The 27,610-nt window shown below is 45.6% G+C and overlaps 1 protein-coding gene across 1 annotated transcript in view; it reads right to left on the bottom strand.

Moving 5' to 3' along the window:
- Positions 1-27,610, bottom strand: part of stab2 (stabilin 2) — a gene marked incomplete at its 5' end in the record, with an annotated part of 40,263 nt that overhangs the window by 12,056 nt on the left and 597 nt on the right. The window contains 49 exon segments of the mRNA XM_079236398.1: positions 930-1,001; positions 1,093-1,221; positions 1,454-1,609; positions 1,781-1,876; positions 1,951-1,995; positions 2,080-2,199; positions 2,554-2,625; positions 2,714-2,787; positions 5,132-5,257; positions 5,360-5,433; positions 5,670-5,727; positions 5,948-6,043; positions 6,465-6,660; positions 7,133-7,231; positions 7,758-7,820; positions 8,798-8,926; positions 9,009-9,140; positions 9,956-10,063; positions 10,159-10,248; positions 10,414-10,491; positions 10,839-10,941; positions 11,022-11,155; positions 12,747-12,794; positions 12,872-12,964; positions 13,049-13,144; positions 13,695-13,853; positions 13,949-14,042; positions 14,156-14,336; positions 14,435-14,546; positions 15,289-15,375; positions 15,465-15,566; positions 15,793-15,852; positions 16,282-16,434; positions 17,839-17,919; positions 18,033-18,086; positions 18,214-18,330; positions 18,798-18,860; positions 18,940-19,083; positions 19,163-19,306; positions 19,996-20,075; positions 20,955-21,088; positions 21,165-21,292; positions 21,498-21,694; positions 21,871-21,993; positions 22,341-22,436; positions 22,523-22,589; positions 22,893-22,978; positions 26,549-26,664; positions 26,860-27,017. Coding sequence (XP_079092524.1) covers positions 930-1,001; positions 1,093-1,221; positions 1,454-1,609; positions 1,781-1,876; positions 1,951-1,995; positions 2,080-2,199; positions 2,554-2,625; positions 2,714-2,787; positions 5,132-5,257; positions 5,360-5,433; positions 5,670-5,727; positions 5,948-6,043; positions 6,465-6,660; positions 7,133-7,231; positions 7,758-7,820; positions 8,798-8,926; positions 9,009-9,140; positions 9,956-10,063; positions 10,159-10,248; positions 10,414-10,491; positions 10,839-10,941; positions 11,022-11,155; positions 12,747-12,794; positions 12,872-12,964; positions 13,049-13,144; positions 13,695-13,853; positions 13,949-14,042; positions 14,156-14,336; positions 14,435-14,546; positions 15,289-15,375; positions 15,465-15,566; positions 15,793-15,852; positions 16,282-16,434; positions 17,839-17,919; positions 18,033-18,086; positions 18,214-18,330; positions 18,798-18,860; positions 18,940-19,083; positions 19,163-19,306; positions 19,996-20,075; positions 20,955-21,088; positions 21,165-21,292; positions 21,498-21,694; positions 21,871-21,993; positions 22,341-22,436; positions 22,523-22,589; positions 22,893-22,978; positions 26,549-26,664; positions 26,860-27,017 — 5,223 coding nt within the window.

Below are 27,610 nucleotides of genomic sequence, written 5' to 3'. Positions count from 1 at the left end.
ACGTCTACCAATTATTACCATGAACAAGACACGTCTACCAATCATTACCATGAACAAGACACGTCTACCAATCATTACCATGAACAAGACACGTCTACCAATCACAACCATGAACAAGACACGTCTACCAATTATTATAATGAACAAGACACGTCTACCAATTATTACCATGAACAAGACACGTCTACCAATTATTATAATGAACAAGACACGTCTACCAATTACTATAATGAACAAGACACGTCTACCAATTATTATAATGAACAAGACACGTCTACCAATCACAACCATGAACAAGACACGTCTACCAATTATTATAATGAACAAGACACGTCTACCAATTATTATAATGAACAAGACACGTCTACCAATCATTACCATGAACAAGACACGTCTACCAATTATTATAATGAACAAGACACGTCTACCAATTATTATAATGAACAAGACACGTCTACCAATCACAACCATGAACAAGACACGTCTACCAATTATTATAATGAACAAGACACGTCTACCAATTATTACCATGAACAAGACACGTCTACCAATCATTACCATGAACAAGACACGTCTACCAATCATTACCATGAACAAGACACGTCTACCAATCATTACCATGAACAAGACACGTCTACCAATTATTATAATGAACAAGACACGTCTACCAATCACAACCATGAACAAGACACGTCTACCAATTATTATAATGAACAAGACACGTCGACCAATGCAGATCTTCATCTACCATGAACACTGGGTGTTATTAGGTCTGAAGGTCAAAGGATGAAGGTTGATCTGTCATAGGTAAACACAGTAAAAACCAGACGTACTGGATGAAATGAGTTCAATGGCCATGAACTCATGACCATCTCCAGGCTTCCTCATCCTCACCAGCTTTACACATGTTTTTAGAACGGCGCTCTTACCTCCAGCAGTCTGTAGAAGGTTTTATAACCGTGAGCTTCTGCCACGTCAGTCAGGTTCAGCTGAGTTGCATCCTGGAGACAAACATTGATCCATTCAATGTCTCAAACATAATCAGCTGATAGTGAGACTAACGTAACAATGAAGATGAAGAGGAGTTCTCACAGGAACAGCTGGTTGTTTTTCACTGTCCTCTCTGGGATCAAACAGAATCCTGTTGATCTCGTGGTAGATACCATTAACGCTGACGCTGTCGCTGTACGTCACGTTGGCCTCGTTGATGGAGATGCTGCCCTGGAAACATCCAACGCACACAAATAAATTACCAACAAAATACATTATTTTATATCGTCAGCATCTTTAATTTATCAATTAAATCCAGATAAAAAATGAAGTATCAGGTGTTTTCTGAAGAAAAGAGGGTGGCGGTTTGAGGCTCCACCCCCCCTCCATCGCCATCAAATGGCCTCCTGGCTCCACCCCCTGAGATGAATGTAGACTGTGATTCTGCTGTCTGATTAGTCACCTGGATAGACTTGGTGGTCAGCACGAGTCCGGACAGAGACGTCAGGTTTCGGGGTCGGGCCAGGTCAGCCGGCAGCAGCGTGTGACACATGACGATGTGGCCCCGCAGGACGGCAGCGAGCCGCTCTTTTTGTGGCCCCGACAACAGCGAGTTCGTCTAAAGTTAAGAGATATGAATAAATAGAAGATGTCAGACACTTAGTCACTCTAGCAGTGTGGCTGAGTGGCTGTTGGTTCCTCCTGAAGGGAACATGCACGTCTGAACCCCGTTGCATCACCGGCCTGTATCCGTCTGAACAAAGACGAGTCAAAATCATAAAAACATCACCACCTTGTTGCCACGGTTTCTCGCTGTGGCGAAGGCTTCAGCGTTCGGAGCGAAGACGGTGAACGGGCCTCGGCCTTTCAGGGAAATCTCCCCCATCTGGAAGCAGAGTTTGTATTATTCATAAGTTCATATGGTTTCACCTGCAGCAGGAAACAGAGTGAATCACTCACTATCAGATTGAAGTAGAAGTCCCTGAGCTTCCTGGTCAGGATCTCCTGCAGAGTCAGCAGAGAGTTCAACAACCTCTGGTCCCGCTGTACAGTGTGTACTAATGAATATATATAAACATATATACATACCTTCCCCACGGTCCCCTTGCAAGTGACTCCGTCGCCGATGAAGTGCCCGAAACACGTGCAGGTACGAATACCTGGACCCGTCATGTTACACCTGGCGTACTGATGGCAGCCTCCGTTTCTCTGGAAACATCAGCAGCACACAGCACTGTGTACAACTACTACACAAGTACTGTACATTACTACATTGTGTGGTTTCTATGGATTATGAAAAATACTGTTGTGTTCCTTACAAACTTTAACTTTCCCGTTCCTTGTACTTTTCTTTTCTTCCACAATAAATTATAGTTTTTTCACAATACTTTAACATTCCGTGGCATTTTTGTTGCCTTAAAATAATTGTATACTTTATCTTGAAATTATCTTGCAATACCTTCGTGTTTTTTGCAGTAATGTTTGTGTTTCTTTTGTAGTATTTCTGTGTTTTTTTTTGCAGTACTTCTGTTTTTCCATCTTTAATCCAGTAAACAAACTCACCTTTTTACACAAATTGAACATTTTACAGTTCTTTCCATCACCTGAGAAACCGTCAATGCAGGAACAGGAAGTCTAAAGGAAACGGATATGATCATAAACTAGAGGGCAGTGAACGCCTCACCATCAGACACATTCATATCAGAGTAAAATCAGGTTTTACTTTGTTTGGTCCGACGTGAACGCAGTCTGCGTTACTGTGACAGCCTCCGTTGCCCTCCAGACAGGGATTTATTTCTGTGGGAGAAGCAGAGAAGTCCTGCAGCACTCGAACACATCACACACATTCATATTGTTGTATTTTGACTAAAACCTTAACCATTGTCCCCTAACCCTTAAAGCCTATCCCCGAAACCTTAAAGCAGGGGTGTCAAACATGGACAATGGATCTGGCCCGCCAGGGGGTCTAGGTTGGCCCGCCGGATAACTGTTCAAATAAAAAATAAATATATTTTTTTTTTTTTATAAGTGACAGGCTTTTACCAACATTAGCCCAATGAGGAGTACTGTGACGGATAGGATTACCAATCTTTCAGCAGATTTGGAGCCAAAAGAAGCATAAAGTAAAGTCATTTATAGCATTTTCAGTTGCAATCGATGAGAGCACTGACATCACTAAAGATGTTGCTCAACTGGCCGTATTCATTCATGGTGTTGATGAGACTTTGGCGTCCCCGAGGAGTTTCTTGAGTTGATACCCATGACAGACACCACTACAGCACACCATCAATGATCGGGAGAAAAACAGGCGTGACGGAATTGAGGGAGAAAGTAAAGCTTCAAATGGAGGACAACGTTTTTGGACATTTCACTGTATTTTTCACCGCGAGGCATTGTGTTACAAGACGTTAACAATGGATCACGTCATGAAAGTGGCGTCACAAACACGTCTCAAAGCGAGGGAATCTGCAGAGGATAGCCCATGCAGATAAACAGTGGGCTGATGTCTGAATTTTTGGTCTTTATGTTTATTATTTATCTAGTTCATCGTAGAAAGACCTTAAAATAGGGTTTATCATCCACAAACCTTCTGGCCAACTTCGGGCAGTATATGTCTCCTTAACTAAATTGATTTTGACACCCCTGCCTGAAAGCCTATCCCCGAAACCCTAACCCCTATCCTCTAACCTCTAACCCATAACCTCTAACCCATATCCTCTAACCCATATCATCTAACCTCTAACCCATAACCTCTAACCCATATCCTCTAACCTCTAACCCATATCCTCTAACCCATAACCTCTAACCCATATCCTCTAACAAATATCCTCTAACCTCTAACCCATATCCTCTAACCAATATCCTCTAACCCATATCCTCTAACCCATATCCTCTAACCTCTAACCCATATCCTCTAACCCATAACCTCTAACCCATATCCTCTAACAAATATCCTCTAACCTCTAACCCATATCCTCTAACCCATATCCTCTAACCTCTAACCCATATCCTCTAACCTCTAACCCATAACCTCTAACCCATATCCTCTAACCCATATCCTCTAACCCATATCCTCTAACCCATATCCTCTAACCCATAACCTCTAACCCATATCCTCTAACCAATATCCTCTAACCCATATCCTCTAACCCATATCCTCTAACCTCTAACCCATATCCTCTAACCCATAACCTCTAACCCGTATCCTCTAACCAATATCCTCTAACCCATAACCTCTAACCCGTATCCTCTAACCAATATCCTCTAACCCATATCCTCTAACCCATATCCTCTAACCCATATCCTCTAACCTCTAACCGATATCCTCTAACCCATAACCTCTAACCCATATCCTCTAACCCATATCCTCTAACCAATATCCTCTAACCCATAAACTCTAACCCATATCCTCTAACCCATAACCTCTAACCCATAACCTTCAACCCATATCCTCTAACCTCTAACCCATATCCTCTAACCCATATCCTCTAACCTCTAACCCATATCCTCTAACCCTAACCCTAACCCATAACCTCTAACCCATATCCTCTAACCCATAACCTCTAACCCATAACCTTTAACCCATATCCTCTAACCTCTAACCCATATCCTCTAACCTCTAACCCATATCCTCTAACCCATAACCTCTAACCCGTATCCTCTAACCAATATCCTCTAACCTCTAACCCATATCCTCTAACCCATAACCTCTAACCCATAACCTCTAACCCATATCATCTAACCTCTAACCCATATCCTCTAACCAATATCCTCTAACCCATATCCTCTACCCCATATCCTCTACCCCATATCCTCTAACCCATATCCTCTACCCCATATCCTCTAACCCATAACCTCTAACCCATAACCTCTAACCAATATCCTCTACCCCATATCCTCTAACCCATATCCTCTACCCCATATCCTCTAACCCATAACCTCTAACCCATAACCTCTAACCAATATCCTCTACCCCATATCCTCTACCCCATATCCTCTAACCCATATCCTCTAACCCATATCCTCTAACCTCTAACCCCGTAATCCCAAACACAACAGGCTCAATAGGGTTTAAACACGTGCACTTTACATTTAAAACTCTTTCATCTTTAAACGATGAAGATTAAAACCAGGAACCTACCGACACACACGAGTCCGTCCCCAAAGAACCCGACGCCACAGACACAATCTCTCCTGCCGGGTCGAGTCCTCTTACAGACGGCAGAGAGGCTGCAGCCTCCATTACCCACAAGGCACAGGTCTGTAGCTGCAGACGACATCACCATCATCTTCATCATCACATTCGTCATTATCATCATCATCACCATCATCATCATCATCATCATCACCATCATCATCACGTCGTTACCTTGACAAGAGGTCCCGTTTCCTTGGAAACCGGCCGCACAGAGACACTGGGGGACGGACGCTCTGATGACACAACTATGAGACGAAACAGGAAGTAGAAACTTGTTTCTTCCTATTAGGGGTCATTTTGAGTAGAACCGTCTGAGAGTAGAATAACGTCTTGGTCCTGCCCAGAGACTGAATGTACTAGTATCAGTATATATATATATATATATATATATATATATATATATATATATATATATATATATATATATATATATATATATGTGGACAATATGGTGTTCAGTACTACGAACTGTGTGACTTACTTTGCACTTGTGTGACATTTCACTGAGCCGCACAACTCATCAGCTCTGGACTCAATCTCTGCAACGACACACACACACACACACACACACACACACACACACACACACACACACACACACACACACACACACACACACACACAATCAATTCCACACATCAACATCTCATTATCAGAGATTTTAGGATTCTGAGTGTATAAATACATTACTTTATTATGAAAATATGAATGTATTTATGTTTTACAATAATAATTATAAGCATAAGAACAGTAACATACTCTCTTCACAGAGGACTCCTCTCCAACCAACGTCACACTTGCAGGTTCCGTCTCCTTCAAGTCCTTCATCACAGAGTCCGTTTTTACAGCCACAGTCTGAGAGGGAGGAGACATCGACATGTGTGTGTATATATACACCAGGAATGTCCTCTGGACTCATCATTGTTTAACTGTATCTCATTATATATTGCAGTGTTGTATTTGGCCAGGTCTCCCACGAAAAAGAGATTTTTAATCTCAATGGGACTTCCTGGTTAAATAAAGGTTAAATAAAAAAAAATAAAAATAAAATTAAAAAAAAAAAAAAATATATATATATATATATATATATATACATACATATCTATAGATCACATCTACCCTGGTCACTGTATGGATCTTATCTATCTATAGATCCATAGATATGATCCATATCTATAGATCCATAGATCATATCTGTAGATCACATCTATAGTCATATCTACTCATGTCACCGTATGGATCCTATCTATAGGTCATATCTATAGATCATATCTACCCTGGTCACAGTGGACTCCGTATCTCCCGCTCTGGCAGGTCTCACAGGCGGTGCCGTTGAAGCCGTTGCCACAGCGACAGACTCCGGTGCCGTTGGTCCCGTCTGCACACGCCCCACTACCGGAGCAGGGCCGGCCCGCGGGCCCGGGACACGGCTCACAGTGCTGCCCGAAGAACCCCCCACAGCAGCGCCGCACCTGCAGACAGACGACATGCTGAAGGGCGGGGGCACAGAGGTCATCATGAAGGTCGGGGGCACACAGGTCATGCTGAAGGGGCACAGAGGTCATGCTGAAGGGCGGGGGTAGAGAGGTCATGCTGAAGGGGCACAGAGGTCATGTTGAAGGGGCACAGAGGTCATCATGAAGGTCGGGGTCACAGAGGTCATGTTGAAGGGGCACAGAGGTCATGCTGAAGGGGCACAGAGGTCATGCTGAAGGGCGGGGGCACAGAGGTCATGCTGAAGGGCGGGGGCACAGAGGTCATGCTGAAGGGGCACAGAGGTCATGCTGAAGGGCGGGGGCACAGAGGTCATGCTGAAGGGGCACAGAGGTCATGCTGAAGGTCGTGAGCACAGAGGTCATGCTGAAGGGCGGCGGCACAGAGGTAATGCTGAAGGGGCACAGAGGTCATGCTAAAGGTCGCGGCGTTGACTGCAGACATACGTACGATGCTCCTCCGAACACAGGCGGCTCTGCAGCCGATGGTCAGCAGCCGCTCGCCTTCAAACATCCGGATGAACATGCACTTCTTCTTCCTCGTGGACTTCTGCACAGAACAGTTTATGTCACATGCATATGATAATAATAATAATAATAATAATAATAATAATAATAATAATGATAATGATAATTATAATAATATAATAATAATACTGATTATATAATACTATTATTATTATTATTAATATGATAATAATGATAATAATGCTGTTATGTGGTAAGTTTGTGACAACTGATATATATGATTCAATTCAATTCAATTCAATCCAGTTTATTTTTTATAGCCCAACATCACAAATACAAGTTTGCCTCAGAGGGCTTTACAATCTGTACACATGACATCCTGTCCCGGGACCTCAAATCGGATCAGGAACAACTCCCCCAATAAAGATAGTAAAAACCCTTTCATAACTCAACATTACATGATGAGTCAGGTATTCCATCATAATGTTGTAATATATGATATATATCATTCATAACTGATATATATGATTCATAACTCAACATGACATGATGAGTCAGGTATTCCATCATAATGTTGTATTATATGATAGATATGATTCATAACTCACGTCTGGGACGGTGCCGTTGGGGCAGATTCTGCTTTGTGGGAACAAACAGTCCAGACAGGTTCCCTTTGTCCCAGGAATAGAACGTTAGAAAGTACCTCAAATACTTTAAAAAGTACTACAAATACTATAGAAAGTACCACAAATACTTTAAAAGAAACAAAGTGTGTGAACCTACTAATACTTTGTGTTCGTTCATCTCATACCTTGTTATGGTGCATACACTGTATTTCTACCAGGACTTTGTTGTATTTGGAACTAATACTGCAGTATATGGTGTATAACGTGTATTTGTACCAGCACTTTGTGGTACAGGGTGTGTACATGTGTATTTGTACCATGACTCTGTGGTATATGGTGTATACGTGTATTTGTACCAGCACTTTGTGGTACTTGTACTAATACTAGAGTATATGGTGTACCTGTACCAGCACTTTGTGGTACTTGGTATATAAACGTGTATTTGTACCTGCACTTTGTGGTACATGGTGTATAAACATGTATTTTTACCTGCACTTTGTGGTACATGGTGTATAAACGTGTATTTGTACCTGCACTGTGTGGTACTTGGTGTATAAAGGTGTATTTGTACCTGCACTATGTGGTACTTGGTGTATAAAGGTGTATTTGTACCTGCACTTTGTGGTACATGGTGTATAAACATGTATTTTTACCTGCACTGTGTGGTACTTGGTGTATAAAGGTGTATTTGTACCTGCACTGTGTGGTACATGGTGTATAAAGATGTATTTGTACCTGCACTGTGTGGTACATGGTGTATAAACGTGTATTTGTACCTGCACTATGTGGTACTTGGTGTATAAAGGTGTATTTGTACCTGCACTTTGTGGTACATGGTGTATAAAGATGTATTTGTACCTGCACTGTGTGGTACTTGGTGTATAAAGGTGTATTTGTACCTGCACTTTGTGGTACATGGTGTATAAACGTGTATTTGTACCTGCACTTTGTGGTACATGGTGTATTAAGATGTATTTGTACCTGCACTGTGTGGTACTTGGTGTATAAAGGTGTATTTGTACCTGCACTGTGTGGTACTGGGCATGGTCACAGCGGTTCCTGTTGATCTGGAGAACAGCTGACAGACTGTGAATAACTCCCTTTCCACTCAACATGTTGGAGGAGTTCATCTGAGCCTCGTTCACGAACAGCTGGAGGAGGACGCTCAGTTATCATGTGACCAGATGGTGCTGATGATAGTAATTACTGATTATTGATCATCTGTGCTCACACCTTTCCGTCTCGGGGGAAGAAGCCCAGCTGGAAGGAGAAGCCAAGCATCGTCTGCTTGTAGCCTCCAGGCTGGAGGTCGGTCTTCAGCAGGCGCTCCGAGACCACCACGTGGTACCGGGTCGTGTTGACATCCTGTTTACCAAATAAGAGCACCTTTGGTCCACTTCACAATGAGGACTAGATTCTACTTCCTGTACCAGGACCTTTGGTCCACTTCACAATGGGGACTAGATTCTACTTCCTGTACCAGGACCTTTGGTCCACTTCACAATGGGGACTAGATTCTACTTCCTGTACCAGGACCTTTGGTCCACTTCACAATGGGGACTAGATTCAACTTCCTGTACCAGGACCTTTGGTCCACTTCACAATGGGGACTAGATTCTACTTCCTGTACCAGGACCTTTGGTCCACTTCACAATGAGGACTAGATTCTACTTCCTGTACCAGGACCTTTGGTCCACTTCACAATGGGGACTAGATTCTACTTCCTGTACCAGGACCTTTGGTCCACTTCACAATGGGGACTAGATTCTACTTCCTGTACCAGGACCTTTGGTCCACTTCACAATGAGGACTAGATTCTACTTCCTGTACCAGGACCTTTGGTCCACTTCACAATGGGGACTAGATTATACTTCCTGTACCAGGACCTTTGGTCCACTTCACAATGAGGACTAGATTCTACTTCCTGTACCAGGACCTTTGGTCCACTTCACAATGAGGACTAGATTCTACTTCCTGTACCAGGACCTTTGGTCCACTTCACAATGGGGACTAGATTCTACTTCCTGTACCAGGACCTTTGGTCCACTCCACAATGGGGACTAGATTCTACTTCCTGTACCAGGACCTTTGGTCCACTTCACAATGGGAACTATATTCTACTTCCTGTACCAGGACCTTTGGTCCACTTCACAATGAGGACTAGATTCTACTTCCTGTACCAGGACAGTCGCAGAAGTTCTCTGGAGGTAATCGATGATGGCAGCGTCCGTTGGAGCGAAGACTGTGAACTCGTTCGCCTGTTCGATCTCGTCCGTCAGGTTGTAGTCCTGAACAAGACAGAAGACTGTAAACCAACCGCACAACGTGTTTCCAGAGTTATTACGTTATGAAGACAAGTTGCGGTGCGTTGGTGAGCTCGTACAATGAGATAGGATCTGAACAGAGAGAACTCGGCTCTAAGAGCGAGAGTCGCCAGCAGACCTTCACTAAGCTTCCTCTCAGGAACCAGCACCTGCAGACGCAAAGACCTCGTTAGCATCATAAGCATCGTTAGCATCATGAGCATTGTTAGCATCATTAAATTGGTCTTTCCCAAATTGAACCCTGCTTTTCAATGTGATTGTTTCTGAGGGACTGAAAGGGACGACATGGTCATGAAGTCATGAAGTCTCTGCACCTGATCGATGAGGTGGATCAGTCCGTTGGTGGCGGCCACGTTGGCCGTGGTGATGGTCGCTCCTCCAACAGACGTGAGCTGAGGATCAAACACACGGAGTCAAACTGAACAACAAACTAAAACATGTATCACACCTTTCTTTATTTACAGTTCCATCACTATACAACCTCATATAGAGGGTGAAGGTTCCTTTATTTACTAAAAAAGCGGCTTTATGTGTTATGTATTACACATGTAAACAAATAAACTGTAATCTCTCTGTATTATTATTTATTATTATTATAATGTTGTATTATATGTATTATTATTTCTGCTGTAACAACACGGAGGTCTATGGGATTGACTGTTGGAGGTCACCACTTGCTCTAGTTTTGTGGACTGAAATTATATAAAATGATGGTGAACCAGCCGCTTTGTGGACTCACCTCATTGGCTGTCAAAACAGGAAGTGATGTCTTGAGAAGGGAAGTCAGGGAGGAAGTGCTGCTCAGACTGGATAATGGGTAGTTCCCTGGGATCACGTGGTTTCTGGGATGAGGGACAAATGGTTGTTTGTTCGGTGCTCAAATGAAAAACACCACATGATTGAAATCCCGGTGAGCTGCAACCTGATGAGACTCAGTAGGTTTCCCTTTGTGGTCCAGAAGGTTTTGTCCTCCGGAGACATTTTGGAGACGGCAGCTGAAGACGGAACCAGGAGGGTGACGTTCTGCTCTGACAGAGACCAGGACAGACCGGAGTCCTGGACACAAGGACAGAAATACTTGTTTTAAGAGACTCACAAAGGTTCAAAATGTTGTCTTCAAAGGACTCACACAGGTTCAACATGTTGTTTTCAAGAGACTCACAAAGGTTCAACATGTTGTCTTCAAAGGACTCACAAAGGTTCAACATGTTGTCTTCAAAGGACTCACACAGGTTCAACATGTTGTTTTCAAGAGACTCACAAAGGTTCAACATGTTGTCTTCAAAGGACTCACAAAGGTTCAACATGTTGTCTTCCAGAGACTCACAAAGGTTCAACATGTTGTCTTCAAGAGACTCACAAAGGTTCAACATGTTGTCTTCAAAGGACTCACAAAGGTTCAACATGTTGTCTTCAAAGGACTCACACAGGTTCAACATGTTGTCTTCCAGAGACTCACAAAGGTTCAACATGTTGTCTTCAAGAGACTCACAAAGGTTCAACATGTTGTCTTCAAAGGACTCACAAAGGTTCAACATGTTGTCTTCAGGAGACTCACAAAGGTTCAACATGTTGTCTTCAAGAGACTCACAAAGGTTCAACATGTTGTCTTCAAGAGACTCACAAAGGTTCAACATGTTGTCTTCCAGAGACTCACAAAGGTTCAACATGTTGTCTTCAAGAGACTCACACAGGTTCAACATGTTGTCTTTAAGAGACTCACAAAGGTTCAACATGTTGTCAGCAGGAGACTCACAAAGGTTCAACATGTTGTCAGCAGGAGACTCACAAAGGTTCAACATGTTGTCTTCAAAGGACTCAAAGGTTCAACATGTTGTCTTCAAGAGACTCACAAAGGTTCAACATGTTGTCTTCAAAGGACTCACAAAGGTTCAACATGTTGTCTTCAAAGGACTCACAAAGGTTCAACATGTTGTCTTCAAAGGACTCACAAAGGTTCAACATGTTGTCTTCAAAGGACTCACAAAGGTTCAACATGTTGTCTTCAAAGGACTCACAAAGGTTCAACATGTTGTCTTCAAAGGACTCACAAAGGTTCAACATGTTGTCTTCAAAGGACTCACAAAGGTTCAACATGTTGTCTTCAAAGGACTCACAAAGGTTCAACATGTGGAACATTTAACATATAGAAACAAACATTGTGACGTGTTCCCTTTAGTTTGAATGCAAATAGTGTTTTATGGTGTTCTGTTCAAAGAGTCCAGGGTTCTTAAAGGATGATCCCAGGGTTCTTAAAGGAGGATCTCAGGGTTCTTAAAGGAGGATCTCATGGTTCTAAAAGGGGGATCCCAGGGTTCTTAAAGGAGGATCCCAGAGTTCTTAAAGGAGGATCGCAGGGTTCTTAAAGGAGGATCCCAGGGTTCTTAAAGGAGGATCCCCGGGTTCTTAAAGGAGGATCGCAGGGTTCTTAAAGGAGGATCGCAGGGTTCTTAAAGGAGGATCGCAGGGTTCTTAAAGGAGGATCGCAGGGTTCTTAAAGGAGGATCCCAGGGTTCTTAAAGGAGGATCGCAGGGTTCTTAAAGGAGGATCCCAGGGTTCATAAAGGCCTGAACATGGAGAATTGTGTTATTATTTAGTTATTGTGTATTCAGTGTTAAATCCAAACCCCTGAGGTGTGACACTCACAGTTGTCCATGTGGAGAACTCAGTGGCGTCCGGCAGGTACAGCAGCACCTGAACGCAGCAGCAGAACACACTCAGTCAGTCGGTGAAGCTGCAGAGACTCAGTCTGCCGTCTGAGCGTGACTCACCTGAGCGACGGTGCCGTAGCAGCCACGTCCGTCTCCAACGTAGCCGTCATCACAAACACACGTCCACTGGGAGGACAGCAGGCGGCAGCTGGCCTGAACACAAAACACCTTATTCTCCTCTTCCTCCTGCATACTTTCAACTCGATGATGATGAAGAAGAAGCTCTCTGGGACTCACTAAGTAGTGGCAGCCTCCGTCCTCAGAGACGCACTGGTTCACAGCCTCACAGGCCCGCCCGTTGCCATGGTAGCCGGCTTTACACGAACAGTCACTCTGTGGCGGAAGAACAACAAGCAGAGAGTTGTGGCGCTGCTCTGGATACATTACATTTCATTTAGCTGACGCTTTTATCCAAAGAGACTTACAATAAGAGCATCAACCCTGAGGACAAACTCAGAACAACAAGAATAAAAAAAGTACAATTTCTTCAATAAAGTTAAACTACAAAGTGCTATCAGTAAGAGACATTGAGTGCTACTAAAGTGCTACTAGGTGCTACCTTCCTTATTCAAGGTGTAGTCTAAAAGAAGTGTTTTTAGTTCACGGTGGAAGATGTAGAGACTTCCTGCTGTCCTGATGTCAATGAGGAGCTCATTCCACCAATGAGGAGCAGGACACAAACAGTCTGACGTTGTTGAGTGTTTAGCTCGCAGTGACGGAGCTACAAGCCGATTGGCTGAAGAGTGACGGAGCTACAAGCCGATTGGCTGAAGAGTGACGGAGCTACAAGCCGATTGGCTGAAGAGTGATGGAGCTGCGAGCGGGGTGTGTGGTTCTACATGTCCTGGATGTTACAGATCAGAGGAGCTGAGGAGGAAGTCACCTGTCCGGGGCCGACGTAGATGCAGGTGGCGTTGGAGTGGCAGCCTCCTCCGTCCGCCCCATCACAGTTGTTGATTGGCTGACACTCGTCCCCGTCCTCCCTCCATCCGCTCAGACACTGGCAGGTGTGAGTACCTGGTCCCGTCTTTATGCATTTAGCCTGCAGGGGGCACAGTCACGTCCTCAGGTATCAAAGATACATCTTAATTTTCTTCCTCTGAATATATTTAAGAAGGTTACATCTGACTGACTTACATTCACGTTACAGCCGCCCCTGAGAGGCGGAGCACAGGGGTCGGACTCCACACAGGTGATACCGTCGCCTTGGTAACCAGGTTTACATTCACAGCTGAAAACACACACAGAACTGAACCAGTCAGTCTCAAGACCAGATGTTCCTCTGTTCTCCTGCAGCTGCTCCCGGACAACAGGTGAACCTCAACGCGCTGAAGGTAAGCTCACCTGGTGGTTGCCAGGCTGAAGGTGCAGTCTGCGTGGGCGTGGCAGAACTGAGCCTGAACGCCACACACCGCCGTCATGCGGTCGCAGAACTGACCGGTGAAACCCGGCAGACAGGAGTCCAGCTTACAGCGGCCGTCTGAGTCCGGACGGTTGTCACACTGTCCGTGGATGCAGGGACATGCTGAGGACAGACAGGGGAGGTTAACACAGGTGGGCCCTCGTCACCATGACATCACCGATACCTGTGTGAGGTCACAGGAAGAGAAGGTTCAGACTTACTTCTATCACAGTTTGCTCCATATTTGTTGGAGGAGGAGCAGTACTGACAGCGAGAACCTCTGTAGTTGGAGTCGCATACACATGACCCATTTCCTCCGATGCCCTCAAAACACTACAGGAGAGACACACTTCCATTACCATCAGTCTCCTTTAAGAACTACAGGAGAGACACACTTCCATTACCATCAGTCTCCTTTAAGAACTACAGGAGAGAAACACTTCCATTACTATCAGTCTCCTTTAAGAACTACAGGAGAGACACACTTCCATTACCATCAGTGTCCTTTAAGAACTACAGGAGAGACACACTTCCATTACTATCAGTCTCCTTTAAGAACTACAGGAGAGACACACTTCCATTACCATCAGTCTCCTTTAAGAACTACAGGAGAGAAACACTTCCATTACCATCAGTCTCCTTTAAGAACTACAGAAGAGACACACTTCCATTACTATCAGTCTCCTTTAAGAACTACAGGAGAGACACACTTCCATTACTATCAGTCTCATCTAAAAAAATACAGGAGAGAAACACTTCCATTACCATCAGTCTCCTTTAAGAACTACAGGAGAGAAACACTTCCATTACTATCAGTCTCCTTTAAGAACTACAGGAGAGAAACACTTCCATTACTATCAGTCTCCTTTAAGAACTACAGGAGAGAAACACTTCCATTACTATCAGTCTCCTTTAAGAACTACAGGAGAGAAACACTTCCATTACTATCAGTCTCCTCTCAACACTACAACACACTATGTTAAGGATCATGAACTCTGGACCTGTCCATCAGATATGGATCATGAACTCTGGACCTGTCCATCAGATATGGATCATGAAGGGTGTTGGATCTGACCTGGCCGTGTCCGGAGCACGGGGTCTGGAACCCCCCTGGACAGGGACCACAGTCTGGACCGTAGAACCCTTCACAGCACGCCGGAGTCTGGAGCACAATCACAAACATCATCTGTTCGTGTTCCGCATTAAAAACATGAAGTAATATTTCACAAAGTGGCCGTTGGGTTCGTTCACCTTGACGGTCGAGTTGCAGAGCGGTAAGCAGCCGGTGACCGGGATGCTGAGAGCCGGGCTGCCAACGGACACGGGGAACACGCACCCGAAGGTGGCGGAGCCCTGGTCAATAAAGAGATATTTATACATATATGTATATACATATATGTATAAATATATATATATATATATATATATATATATATATATATATATATATATATAAATATATATATATATATATATATATATATATATATATATATATATAAGAAATAAAGCCTGGTATCATATATCAACAGGTAAAAGGAAGTACAACTGGAGAAAAGCAGCAGACTGAGCCTCTTACCGCGTAGACGCCAGTGGAGCACTGGTACAGTCTGACTCTGGAGCAACTCAAACATTCTCCCTGAAAGGAAAGAGACTTCTCAGAAACCATCAAATGGACGACTCCTTCCTACAAAGAGTCTGTTGCTATGACAACAGAAAGTCGTCATGATCTCTATATCTATGATATAATACATATAATATATGTAATCACAACAATAACACATTTCATGGTGAGTTAATGAGGCTTCTTCGTGTCATGATTAGAACTGAGAATCTGTGATTTCTGAAACTCTGACACGTCCGTCTTAGTGGTAAAGTACACATAAAGTACACACAAAGTACACATTAAGTACACACAAAGTACACATTAAGTACACACAAAGTACACATGAAGTACCCATTAAGTCGTTCAAGATATCGTCAGGTGAGACGAGGATACAAATGTAAACTTCAAAAGTGAGCCTAAAGGGAGTCAAAAACAAACATGGCCGTCGCCGTCGGCGCTCACCTGGATGACCTTGGTCTTGGTGACATCACACCTGTGAGGCAGCACAGGTGTGATGGAGGGCGGAGTCAGAACTCCATCCAGCACATACAGACGGCCGTTGTGCGCTTCCACCGCCACTTCCAACACCGTGGCTCCGCCCACTAAGATCTGACCCTGACACATCACAACCCGCTTATGTTATTAATATGATATGTTCAACGCTCTTATGGCGACCCGCTTATGTTATTAATATGATATGTTCAACGCTCTTATGGCGACCCGCTTATGTTATTAATGTTATATGTTCAACGCTCTTATGGCGACCCGCTTATGTTATTAATGTTATATGTTCAACACTCTTTTGGCGACCCGCTTATGTTATTAATGTTGTATGTTCAACACTCTTTTGGCGACCCGCTTATGTTATTAATGTTATATGTTCAACGCTCTTATGGCGACCCGCTTATGTTATTCATGTTATATGTTCAACACTCTTTTGGCGACCCGCTTATGTTATTAATGTTGTATGTTCAACACTCTTATAGCGACACATTTCTGTTATTAATGTTGTATGTTCAACGCTCTTATGGCGACCCGCTTATGTTATTAATGTTATATGTTCAACGCTCTTATGGCGACCCGCTTATGTTATTAATGTTATATGTTCAACACTCTTTTGGCGACCCACTTATGTTATTAATGTTATATGTTCAACACTCTTATAGCAACACATTTCTGTTATTAATGTTGTATGTTCAACGCTCTTATGGCGACCCGCTTATGTTATTAATGTTATATGTTCAACGCTCTTATGGCGACCCGCTTATGTTATTAATGTTATATGTTCAACGCTCTTATGGCGACACATTTATGTTATTAATCGTATATGTTCAACGCTCTGATGGCGACACGATGCTGAGCGACATTCACAGATAAAACAAACGTCTTCTTCTACAACTCTGGTTTGGGAGCCATCTTGTTTCAAGAAAAGGGCTAAAAACTGATGGAGACACAGAATCATGTAAATGAAGGATAGAGACATAATCATTTAAATAAAGGAGACAGAATCATTTAAATAAAGGAGAGACATAATCATTTAAAACGAAGGAGAGAGACAGAATCATTTAAATGAAGGAAAGACAGAATCATTTAAATGAAGGAGAGACAGAATCATTTAAATGAAGGAGAGAGACATAATCATTTAAATGAAGGAGAGAGACATAATCATTTAAATAAAGGAGACAGAATCATTTAAATGAAGGAGAGAGACATAATCATTTAAATAAAGGAGACAGAATCATTTAAATGAAGGAGAGAGACAGAATCATTTAAATAAAGGAGACAGAATCATTTAAATGAAGGAGAGAGACAGAATCATTTAAATGGAGAGACAGAATCATTTAAATGAAGGAGAGAGACATAATCATTTAAATATAGGAGACAATCATTTAAATGAAGGAGAGACAGAATCATTTATATGAAGGAGAGAGACATAATCATTTAAATAAAGGAGACAGAATCATTTAAATGAAGGAGAGACATAATCATTTAAATGAGATCGTTTCGATCCAAACTCACATTTTCCGTCACGTTAATCGTCAGAACCTGGTTGGCCATCGTCACGATTCTGGGGCCGGACACGATGTTGAAGACGTCCAGCTTTAGGGACACAAGTCCTTGTCAGGAGGTTTGATTGGTTAAGAAGGTGACATCTAAGAAGGTGTCAGGTGACATTTAAGAAGGTGTCAGGTGACATTTAAAGCGGTACTCACTGCGGCGGACGGCATGACGTGGTTCCTCAGCAGCTCCACCAGCTTGTTGTGACCCTGAAACCAGTTGAGACGTGAGGCGCTGCCCACAGGTGTTGAAGTGCTTGTTGTGTGTGTGTGTGTGTGTGTGTGTGTGTGTGTGTGTGTGTGTTTGTGTGTGTGTATGTGTGTGTGTGAGTCTGACTTCAGCGCTGCTCAGGTAGGACAGGTGACCTTCAGGCATCGCATCAAAGGCTGAACTGCTGGGAGCAAAGATGGTGATGGGACCAGGACTGTCCAGGACCGAGACCATGTTGGCCTTCTGCACACAAACAAGACTTTATTAAAGAAACATGAATATGACTATGGAGGTTTCTACATCAATGATCCTGATCCTGAACCTGATCCTGAACCTGATCCTGAACCTGATCCTGATCCTGATTCTGAACCTGATCCTGATCCTGATTCTGATCCTGAACCTAATCCTGAACAAAACCCAGAGCCCAGAGTCCAGAATTACTCATAGAACTACTACAATCAACATCCGCCTACTAAACTGAAGAAAAAACACCATTCGTCCAAAGTTTATCCTCAGGAGAGCAGCAATGAGATACACCTGAAGGGTTTATCCTCTAGAGAGGAGCAATGAGACAAACATGAAGGGTTTATCCTTTGGAGCGCAGCAATGAGATACACCTGAAGGGGTTATCCTCTGGAGCGCAGCAATGAGATACACCTGAACGGGTTATCCTCTGGAGAGCAGCAATGTGATGAGTGAAATCTACGCACCTCTAACAAAGACTTGAACTTGTCAAACTTTCCGTAGTCAGAAATGATCCTCATCAGGTTCTCCTGAGGAAACAAACCAGACGTTAACGACCAATCAACGAGTGAATCGTGAACCAGGAAGGTTGTCAGTTCACTGCTTTACCTTTGCGTTGCTCGCCACTGTGGGTGCAACGCTGTCCATCAGCTTGTTGATGATGTGGATCATCCCGTTGGACGCGACCACGTCCGGCTGGACGATCACGCCTTTCTTTCTGCTGCCGTGGATCCGTATGGTAGTCAGAGAGTCCTGCAGGAGACACCGAGAAGTTACAAACAAACATTGTTATTATCATTATTATTATCAATATTATCATTAGAATTATTACCAATGTGTCCGTCTCAGCTGATTTTCCAGTCAAAGTGAAGAAGACGTTTGTTTTCTTCAGAGTGTCAACGGGCATCACCCCGGCAACCAGGTGCATCTTACACAGGTATTCAGCTTTGGAAGGGTTTGATGTCAGAGTCCTCATCTGGACAGAAAGACAGAGAGACGGACAGACAGAGAAAGAGGGAGAGAGAGAGAGAGAGAGAAAGAGAGAGACAGACAGACAGATAGAGAGAAAGAGAGAGACAGATAGAGAGAAAGAGACAGACAGACAGACAGATGAAGAGAGAGAGAGAGACAGACAGACAGACATATGAAGAGAGAGAGAGAGACAGACAGACAGACAGATGAAGAGAGAGAGAGAGAGAGACAGACAGACAGACAGATAGAGAGAGAGAGAGAGAGAGAGAGAGAGAGATGGAGAGAGAGAGACAGACAGACAGATGGAGAGAGAAAGACAGATGGAGAGAGAGAGACAGACAGACAGACAGATGGAGAGAGAAAGACAGATGGAGAGAGAGAGACAGACAGACAGACAGATGGAGAGAGAAAGACAGATGGAGAGAGAAAGACAGATGGAGAGAGAGAGACAGATGGAGAGAGAAAGACAGATGGAGAGAGAGAGACAGACAGACAGACAGATGGAGAGAGAGAGAGACAGAGAGAGATAGACAGTCACACAGTAAACAGACATTAACTGATTTAACCCATAGTCAAAGTTCTCATCGACATGTTTGTTTCTGAAGTGAACTTAAAAGTAAAATAATAATAATAGTAAACAATAATTCCAAAATAAGACTTAAAACTTCTGACTGAAGATGAATGTAATCTTACGGAATTTCCCTTGAAGCCTTTATTGATTGGGACAAAAAGAGTGAAAGGACCCAAATTCTGCAAGGGCCACGAAACAGAACCTGAAAACAAGAAAATACAATTATTATTATTATTCATTTTGTTCATATAAGAAATATACACAAATATATATAGATAAAAAATAGATATACATCTTTTTTTAAGATAGTTATAATATTAATATTATTATTAATGGAAACCCTCAAACCTGAACCACAATATAAGTGTCCTAGAGTTCTAGAGGTCTAGAGTTATTGAGTTCTAGAGGTCTAGACTTATTGAGTCCTAGAGGTCTAGAGTGCTGGAGTTCTAGAGTTATTGAGTTGTAGAGTCCTATAGCTCTAGAGTCCAATAGTTCTAGAGTCCTGGAAGTCTAGAGTTATTGAGTCCTAGAGGTCTAGAGGTCTAGAGGTCTAGAGTGCTAGAGTCCTATAGTTCTTGAGTCCTGGAGGTCTAGAGTTCTAGAGGTCTAGAGTTATTGAGTTCTAGAGTTATTGAGTTATTGAGTTCTAGAGTTCTAGAGGTCTAGAGTTATTGAGTCCTAGAGGTCTAGAGGTCTAGAGTTATTGAGTTCTAGAGTCCTGGAAGTCTAGAGTTATTGAGTCCTAGAGTTCTAGAGGTCTAGAGTTATTGAGTCCTAGAGGTCTAGAGGTCTAGAGTGCTGGAGTCCTATAGTTCTAGAGTCCTGGAGGTCTAGAGTTCTAGAGGTCTAGAGTTATTGAGTTCTAGAGTTATTGAGTTATTGAGTTCTAGAGTTCTAGATTTCTAGGGTTCTAGAGACAATTTAACAGACATGTTCTCTCACTTGGACTTCCTGACAGAAGCAAAGCATTGAATAAATGAAGCGTAATAACGCTGTGAGTGGGTTAGGGTTAGTAACATTAAGGGTTTGTAATGTAAAGGGTTAGTAACATTAAGGGTTAGTGAGTGAACCTTCACACCTAGCAGAGTGATGGCGTTGCTCAGCTGGCCGCTCCACTGTCCCCCCGGCTCGGTGTTCAGACCGTTCAGACGCTGGATGAGGTTCCCATAGCAAACCTTCCCATTCCCAATGTATCCCTGGAGACAGGTGCACCTAGGGGGCACGGTAGTACATGTTAGAAACATCTGCACACTCAGTGGGAACAGAGAGAATGAAGAAAGTCACTGACTCCACTCTTCCCAGTCCAACGGTGGTGCAGTTGGCGTTCTTGTGGCAGGAATCCGGTCTGCAGAACTCCTTCAGGCTGCAGCTGCCGTCCAAAAGGTGTTCGAACCCCGGGAGACACTCGCAGTGAGACTGAAGCATAGAGTGGGAACACGGGGTGAGTTTCCTCTGAGCTTACAGGAACTCTGCTGCCCCCTACAGACTGCAGTGCTCATGACACCATCAACAACTAATATGTGGCGATAAAACCCTCATTCAGACATGCTGATCCTGTTTCTAATCCAGATTGTGTTCCTGATGTTGATCCAGATCCTGATCCTGACTCTGATGTCCTTACCTTCCCCGGTCCATCGTAGACGCAGCGTGCAGACTCGGCCGAGCAGCCTCCCCGTGCGGTCTGACATGGATCGACGGCCATGCAGACTCGGCCGTCCCCTCTGTAGCCCTCCTTACAGGCACAGAGGTGCTGGTCTGGACCGGTGTGGACACAGGAAGCCTCGGCGTGACAAACCCGCTGGAGACAAGGGTTTATGGCTGAGGAGACAGAGATCATTAATGTCCCCCATGAGACGTCTTAGTGGACCAACCCACTCAACCTGAGGCTCATAAAACAGAGTTCCCTGGGTGCTGCTAGCCTCCAAGCTAATGGTTAGGCTGCACATCCAGAAGCACGTTCTCATTATTGTGTAAATGATCATGAATTTACTCACATAAACACTGAGCACCTGATGTTTGATAGCCAGGTAGACACTGGCACACCAGCCTCCCTGTCAGAGCCTCCTCCATACAACGAGAGTCATGCTGGCAGGCGAGAGACGCACACTCAGGTAGCTCTGCAACACAACACAGGTGTCAGCCCAGGTGACAGGGGACAGGTGATATGTGACAGGTGGCAGGTGACAGGTGATATGTGATAGGTGACAGGTGCTGACAGGTAACAGGTGGCAGGTGACAGGTGATAGGCGACAGATGACAGGTGATATGTGACAGGTGACAGGTGATATGTGACAGGTGGCACGTGACAGGTGATATGTGATAGGTGACAGGTGGTAACAGGTGACAGGTGATAGGTGACAGGTGGCATGTGACAGGTGGCAGGTGACAGGTAACAGGTGACAGGTAACAGGTGACAGGTAACAGGTGACTTGCACAATGTTCACAGAGTAAATAATATACTGACCTTGGTCACAGTTTGGACCTTTATATCCAGAGAAACAGGTGCATCTCCCATCACCTTTTAAACCAGAGTCACACAGACCGTGGACACATGAACACACTGCAGAGACAGAAACCACAGAAGAAGAACACATGAACACACTGCAGAGACAGAAACCACGGAAGAAGAACAGAAAGAAAAGTTACCTGAGCTGCAGGTGGGACCATATCGAGCAGGTGCACAGTCCTCACAGGCAGTTCCTGCAAAGCCCACCTGAGTTGATCACACACACACACACACACACACACACACACACACACACACACACACACACACACACACACACACACACACACACACACACACACACACGTTGTTAACTACTTGTTGAAAATATTATTTTGTTTTCCTTTGATTCATTTCTTTCAATTCTACTTTGATATGTTTTGTTCAATAATCTTTGAATCCTTAAAATCATCTAAATCAGTAATATGCTTGTGGTACTAAATACATAGTAATACTACTAGTAATAGTAAATATTATTAGTACACATTAATAGTTATATGCTTGTGATACCTGACAGCTGCAGGTCCCGTTGCCCCCCATTCCTTCAGAACACACTCCCCGGTTGCTGCACGGTCGGTCGGCCCGATCAGGACACTCTGAAACACAAACGTTCACTCTGAGACACAAACGTTCACTCTGACACTCTGAGAGAGAACCGTTCACTCTGAGAGAGAACCGGTCACCCTGAGAGAGAACCGTTCACCCTGAGAGAGAACCGTTCACTCTGAGAGAGAACCGGTCACCCTGAGAACAGGACGCGGTCAGCAGACTGACGTTGTTTTCATGGGACAGGAAACAGATCGCTCCTCTTCCTCCCTTCACTTCCTGCTCTTCACTCTTATCTTCTGTCCCTCTCTTATCTCCACAAATCATCACTTCTTCAAGCTGATCTGTTTCCTTCTTTTCTCTCTCAGACAACAAACCCGCCTGACTGCCTTTTAAGACTTGTATCATGAGGAGACCTCAGAAGAACCACAGACGAACCTCAAAAGAACCACAGAAGAACCTCAGAAGAACCTCAAAACAACCTCAGAAGAACCACAGAAGAACCACAGAAGAACCACAGAAGAACCTCAGAAGAACCTCAAAACAACCTCAGAAGAACCACAGAAGAACCACAGAAGAACCACAGAAGAACCTCAGTAGGACCTCAGAAGAACCAAAGAAGAACCTCAGAAGAACCACAAAAGAACCACAAAAGAACCACAGAAGAACCACAAAAGAACCACAGAAGAACTTCAGAAGAACCACAAAAGAACCACAGAAGAACCACAGAAGAACTTCAGAAGAACCACAAAAGAACCACAGAAGAACCACAGAAGAACCTCAGAGAACCCTGCAAAGGGGAGGGAGCCTTCAGAGCTCTGGATGTATAAAGGTTGTTTACAAGTTATAGCTGATGTATTTTAGTTTGAGACAATTTCATATTAAACAACACGTCATATGGAAAACAAAAGAAGTTCAAAATGTGTGTAATGTATTAATATGACCATATAAATGAAAATAAAATTGAAATATTAAATCTAAATGTTGAATTTTTGTGGGTCTGTGGGTCTGAGGGTCTGAGGGTCTGAGGGTCTGATGGTCAACATGAAGCCTCCGGCTCCATCAGACGCCGTCAGCACTTTTCAGTCCTGCTGACTGTCGGCAGGAAGGAAGTCCTGGTTCCTGCAGGACTGAGGGTCACAAGACCGGAGTCTTCACAAGACCAGAGTAATTATTATATCACTATCATGATATAATAATGATATCATGATATATTATATATTAAGCCCCCTACAGCTCCACCAGGGCCCTCTCCTCTAGCGCCCCCTACAGCTCCAACAGGGCCTGCTCCTCTAGCGCCACCTACAGCTCCACCAGGGCCCTCTCCTCTAGCGCCCCCTACAGCTCCCTCAGGGCCCTCTCCTCTAGCGCCCCCTACAGCTCCAACAGGGCCTGCTCCTCTAGCGCCACCTACAGCTCCACCAGGGCCCTCTCCTCTAGCGCCCCCTACAGCTCCCTCAGGGCCCTCTCCTCTAGCGCCCCCTACAGCTCCAACAGGCCCTCTCCTCTAGCGCCCCCTACAGCTCCAACAGGCCCTCTCCTCTAGCGCCCCCTACAGCTCCCTCAGGGCCCTCTCCTCTAGCGCCCCCTACAGCTCCAACAGGCCCTCTCCTCTAGCGCCACCTACAGCTCCAACAGGGCCCTCTCCTCTAGCGCACTACAGCTCCCTCAGGGCCCTCTCCTCTAGCGCCCCCTACAGCTCCAACAGGGCCCGCTCCTCTAGCGCCACCTACAGCTCCACCAGGGCCCTCTCCTCTAGCGCCCCCTACAGCTCCCTCAGGGCCCTCTCCTCTAGCGCCCCCTACAGCTCCCTCAGGGCCCGCTCCTCTAGCGCCCCCTACAGCTCCCTCAGGGCCCTCTCCTCTAGCGCCCCCTACAGCTCCACCAGGGCCCTCTCCTCTAGTGCCCCCTACAGCTCCACCAGGGCCCGCTCCTCTAGCGCCCCCTACAGCTCCACCAGGGCCCTCTCCTCTAGTGCCCCCTACAGCTCCCTCAGGGCCCTCTCCTCTAGCGCCCCCTACAGCTCCACCAGGGCCCTCTCCTCTAGCGCACTACAGCTCCCTCAGGGCCCTCTCCTCTAGCGCACTACAGCTCCCTCAGGGCCCTCTCCTCTAGCGCACTACAGCTCCCTCAGGGCCCTCTCCTCTAGCGCCCCCTACAGCTCCACCAGGGCCCTCTCCTCTAGCGCACTACAGCTCCACCAGGGCCCTCTCCTCTAGCGCCCCCTACAGCTCCCTCAGGGCCCGCTCCTCTAGCGCCCCCTACAGCTCCCTCAGGCCCTCTCCTCTAGCGCCCCCTACAGCTCCACCAGGGCCCTCTCCTCTAGCGCACTACAGCTCCCTCAGGCCCTCTCCTCTAGCGCACTACAGCTCCACCAGGGCCCTCTCCTCTAGCGCACTACAGCTCCACCAGGGCCCTCTCCTCTAGCGCACTACAGCTCCACCAGGGCCCTCTCCTCTAGCGCCCCCTACAGCTCCACCAGGGCCCTCTCCTCTAGCGCACTACAGCTCCCTCAGGCCCTCTCCTCTAGCGCCCCCTACAGCTCCACCAGGGCCCTCTCCTCTAGCGCACTACAGCTCCCTCAGGGCCCTCTCCTCTAGCGCCCCCTACAGCTCCACCAGGGCCCTCTCCTCTAGTGCCCCCTACAGCTCCACCAGGGCCCGCTCCTCTAGCGCCCCCTACAGCTCCACCAGGGCCCTCTCCTCTAGTGCCCCCTACAGCTCCCTCAGGGCCCTCTCCTCTAGCGCCCCCTACAGCTCCACCAGGGCCCTCTCCTCTAGCGCACTACAGCTCCCTCAGGGCCCTCTCCTCTAGCGCACTACAGCTCCCTCAGGGCCCTCTCCTCTAGCGCACTACAGCTCCCTCAGGGCCCTCTCCTCTAGCGCACTACAGCTCCCTCAGGGCCCTCTCCTCTAGCGCCCCCTACAGCTCCACCAGGGCCCTCTCCTCTAGCGCACTACAGCTCCACCAGGGCCCTCTCCTCTAGCGCCCCCTACAGCTCCCTCAGGGCCCGCTCCTCTAGCGCCCCCTACAGCTCCCTCAGGCCCTCTCCTCTAGCGCCCCCTACAGCTCCACCAGGGCCCTCTCCTCTAGCGCACTACAGCTCCCTCAGGCCCTCTCCTCTAGCGCACTACAGCTCCACCAGGGCCCTCTCCTCTAGCGCACTACAGCTCCACCAGGGCCCTCTCCTCTAGCGCACTACAGCTCCACCAGGGCCCTCTCCTCTAGCGCCCCCTACAGCTCCACCAGGGCCCTCTCCTCTAGCGCACTACAGCTCCCTCAGGCCCTCTCCTCTAGCGCACTACAGCTCCACCAGGGCCCTCTCCTCTAGCGCACTACAGCTCCACCAGGGCCCTCTCCTCTAGCGCACTACAGCTCCACCAGGGCCCTCTCCTCTAGCGCCCCCTACAGCTCCACCAGGGCCCTCTCCTCTAGCGCCCCCTACAGCTCCCTCAGGGCCCGCTCCTCTAGCGCCCCCTACAGCTCCACCAGGGCCCTCTCCTCTAGCGCCCCCTACAGCTCCCTCAGGGCCCGCTCCTCTAGCGCCCCCTACAGCTCCACCAGGGCCCGCTCACGGTCCTGCTCCCTAGAGGATGACCCCCATGTGTCTCTGGACTCACCCATGCAGTCTGGACCCCAGAAGCCGGCACAGCAGCGGGTCACCTGGGCCTCCAGGTAGCACTCGAAGGAGCAGCCGCCGATGTGCAGCTTCAGGCTGGACGTCAGGATGGAGTAACTGAACGGGACAGAATTATGATTTACGATTTATTATATTCAGCTCCATCGTGGAGAGAAGTCCCTGAGAGTCTGGATGGATGAAGACCTTGAAGAAGATGAGGAGCTCATATGAATCACATGTGTGTACATATTATTGTCTACGTTATGGTGTGTACTTGTACTCTGCTCTGTGAGTACTGGTCTGGACCGGTACTTGTACTGAGCGCTGTGAGCACGGGTCTGGTACCTGCAGTCCTGCGCGGTGGACCCGGGGCTCCTCTGGGCTCCGGCCCGGCAGGACATCAACCTGCTGACGCTGCAGGAGTGACAGGCGGAGCGAGTCCTCAGCCGAGTGACGTTGGAGCAGAAGTTCTGGAAACAATGAGCCACTGGTTACTGCAGGGATATGTATATATATATATATATATATATATATATATATATATATATATATATATATATATATATATATATATATATATATATATATATATATATATATATATATATATATACATATATATATATATATATATATATATATATATATATATATATATACACATATATGTGTATATACTGTATGTATACACATATATAATGTTTGTGGTGTAGAAATGAGAGCTACGTTTAGGTCATAAACGTAGCTCCTCTTTGCTTCATGAGAGAACATGGAGGTCAGATTTAACATGGAGTCAATGCAGCAGCTGCTGAACTTCATGTCGCTTTCAGGCTTGGTGACAAAAAGTAAACGTTTGTTGGATTCCACGACGCATAAGTACCACAAGCACAATATTTCATACGTTTGTATCCAGCAATGGTGGATGAAGAGGGATCATTGAGGGGCTAAAGACAAAATATGTTTTCTGTTGCTCTGAGCATTCTGTGCCATACACACCCATTATATATATATGTATATATATAATATTATTATAAACTCTGAAATGGTCTAAAAATGTTCCTAA

Source organism: Taurulus bubalis (genome assembly GCF_910589615.1).
Source record: "Taurulus bubalis genome assembly, chromosome: 20".
Classification (NCBI taxonomy): Eukaryota; Metazoa; Chordata; class Actinopteri; order Perciformes; family Cottidae; genus Taurulus; species Taurulus bubalis.
This window is presented reverse-complemented; position numbering and strand designations above follow the sequence as displayed.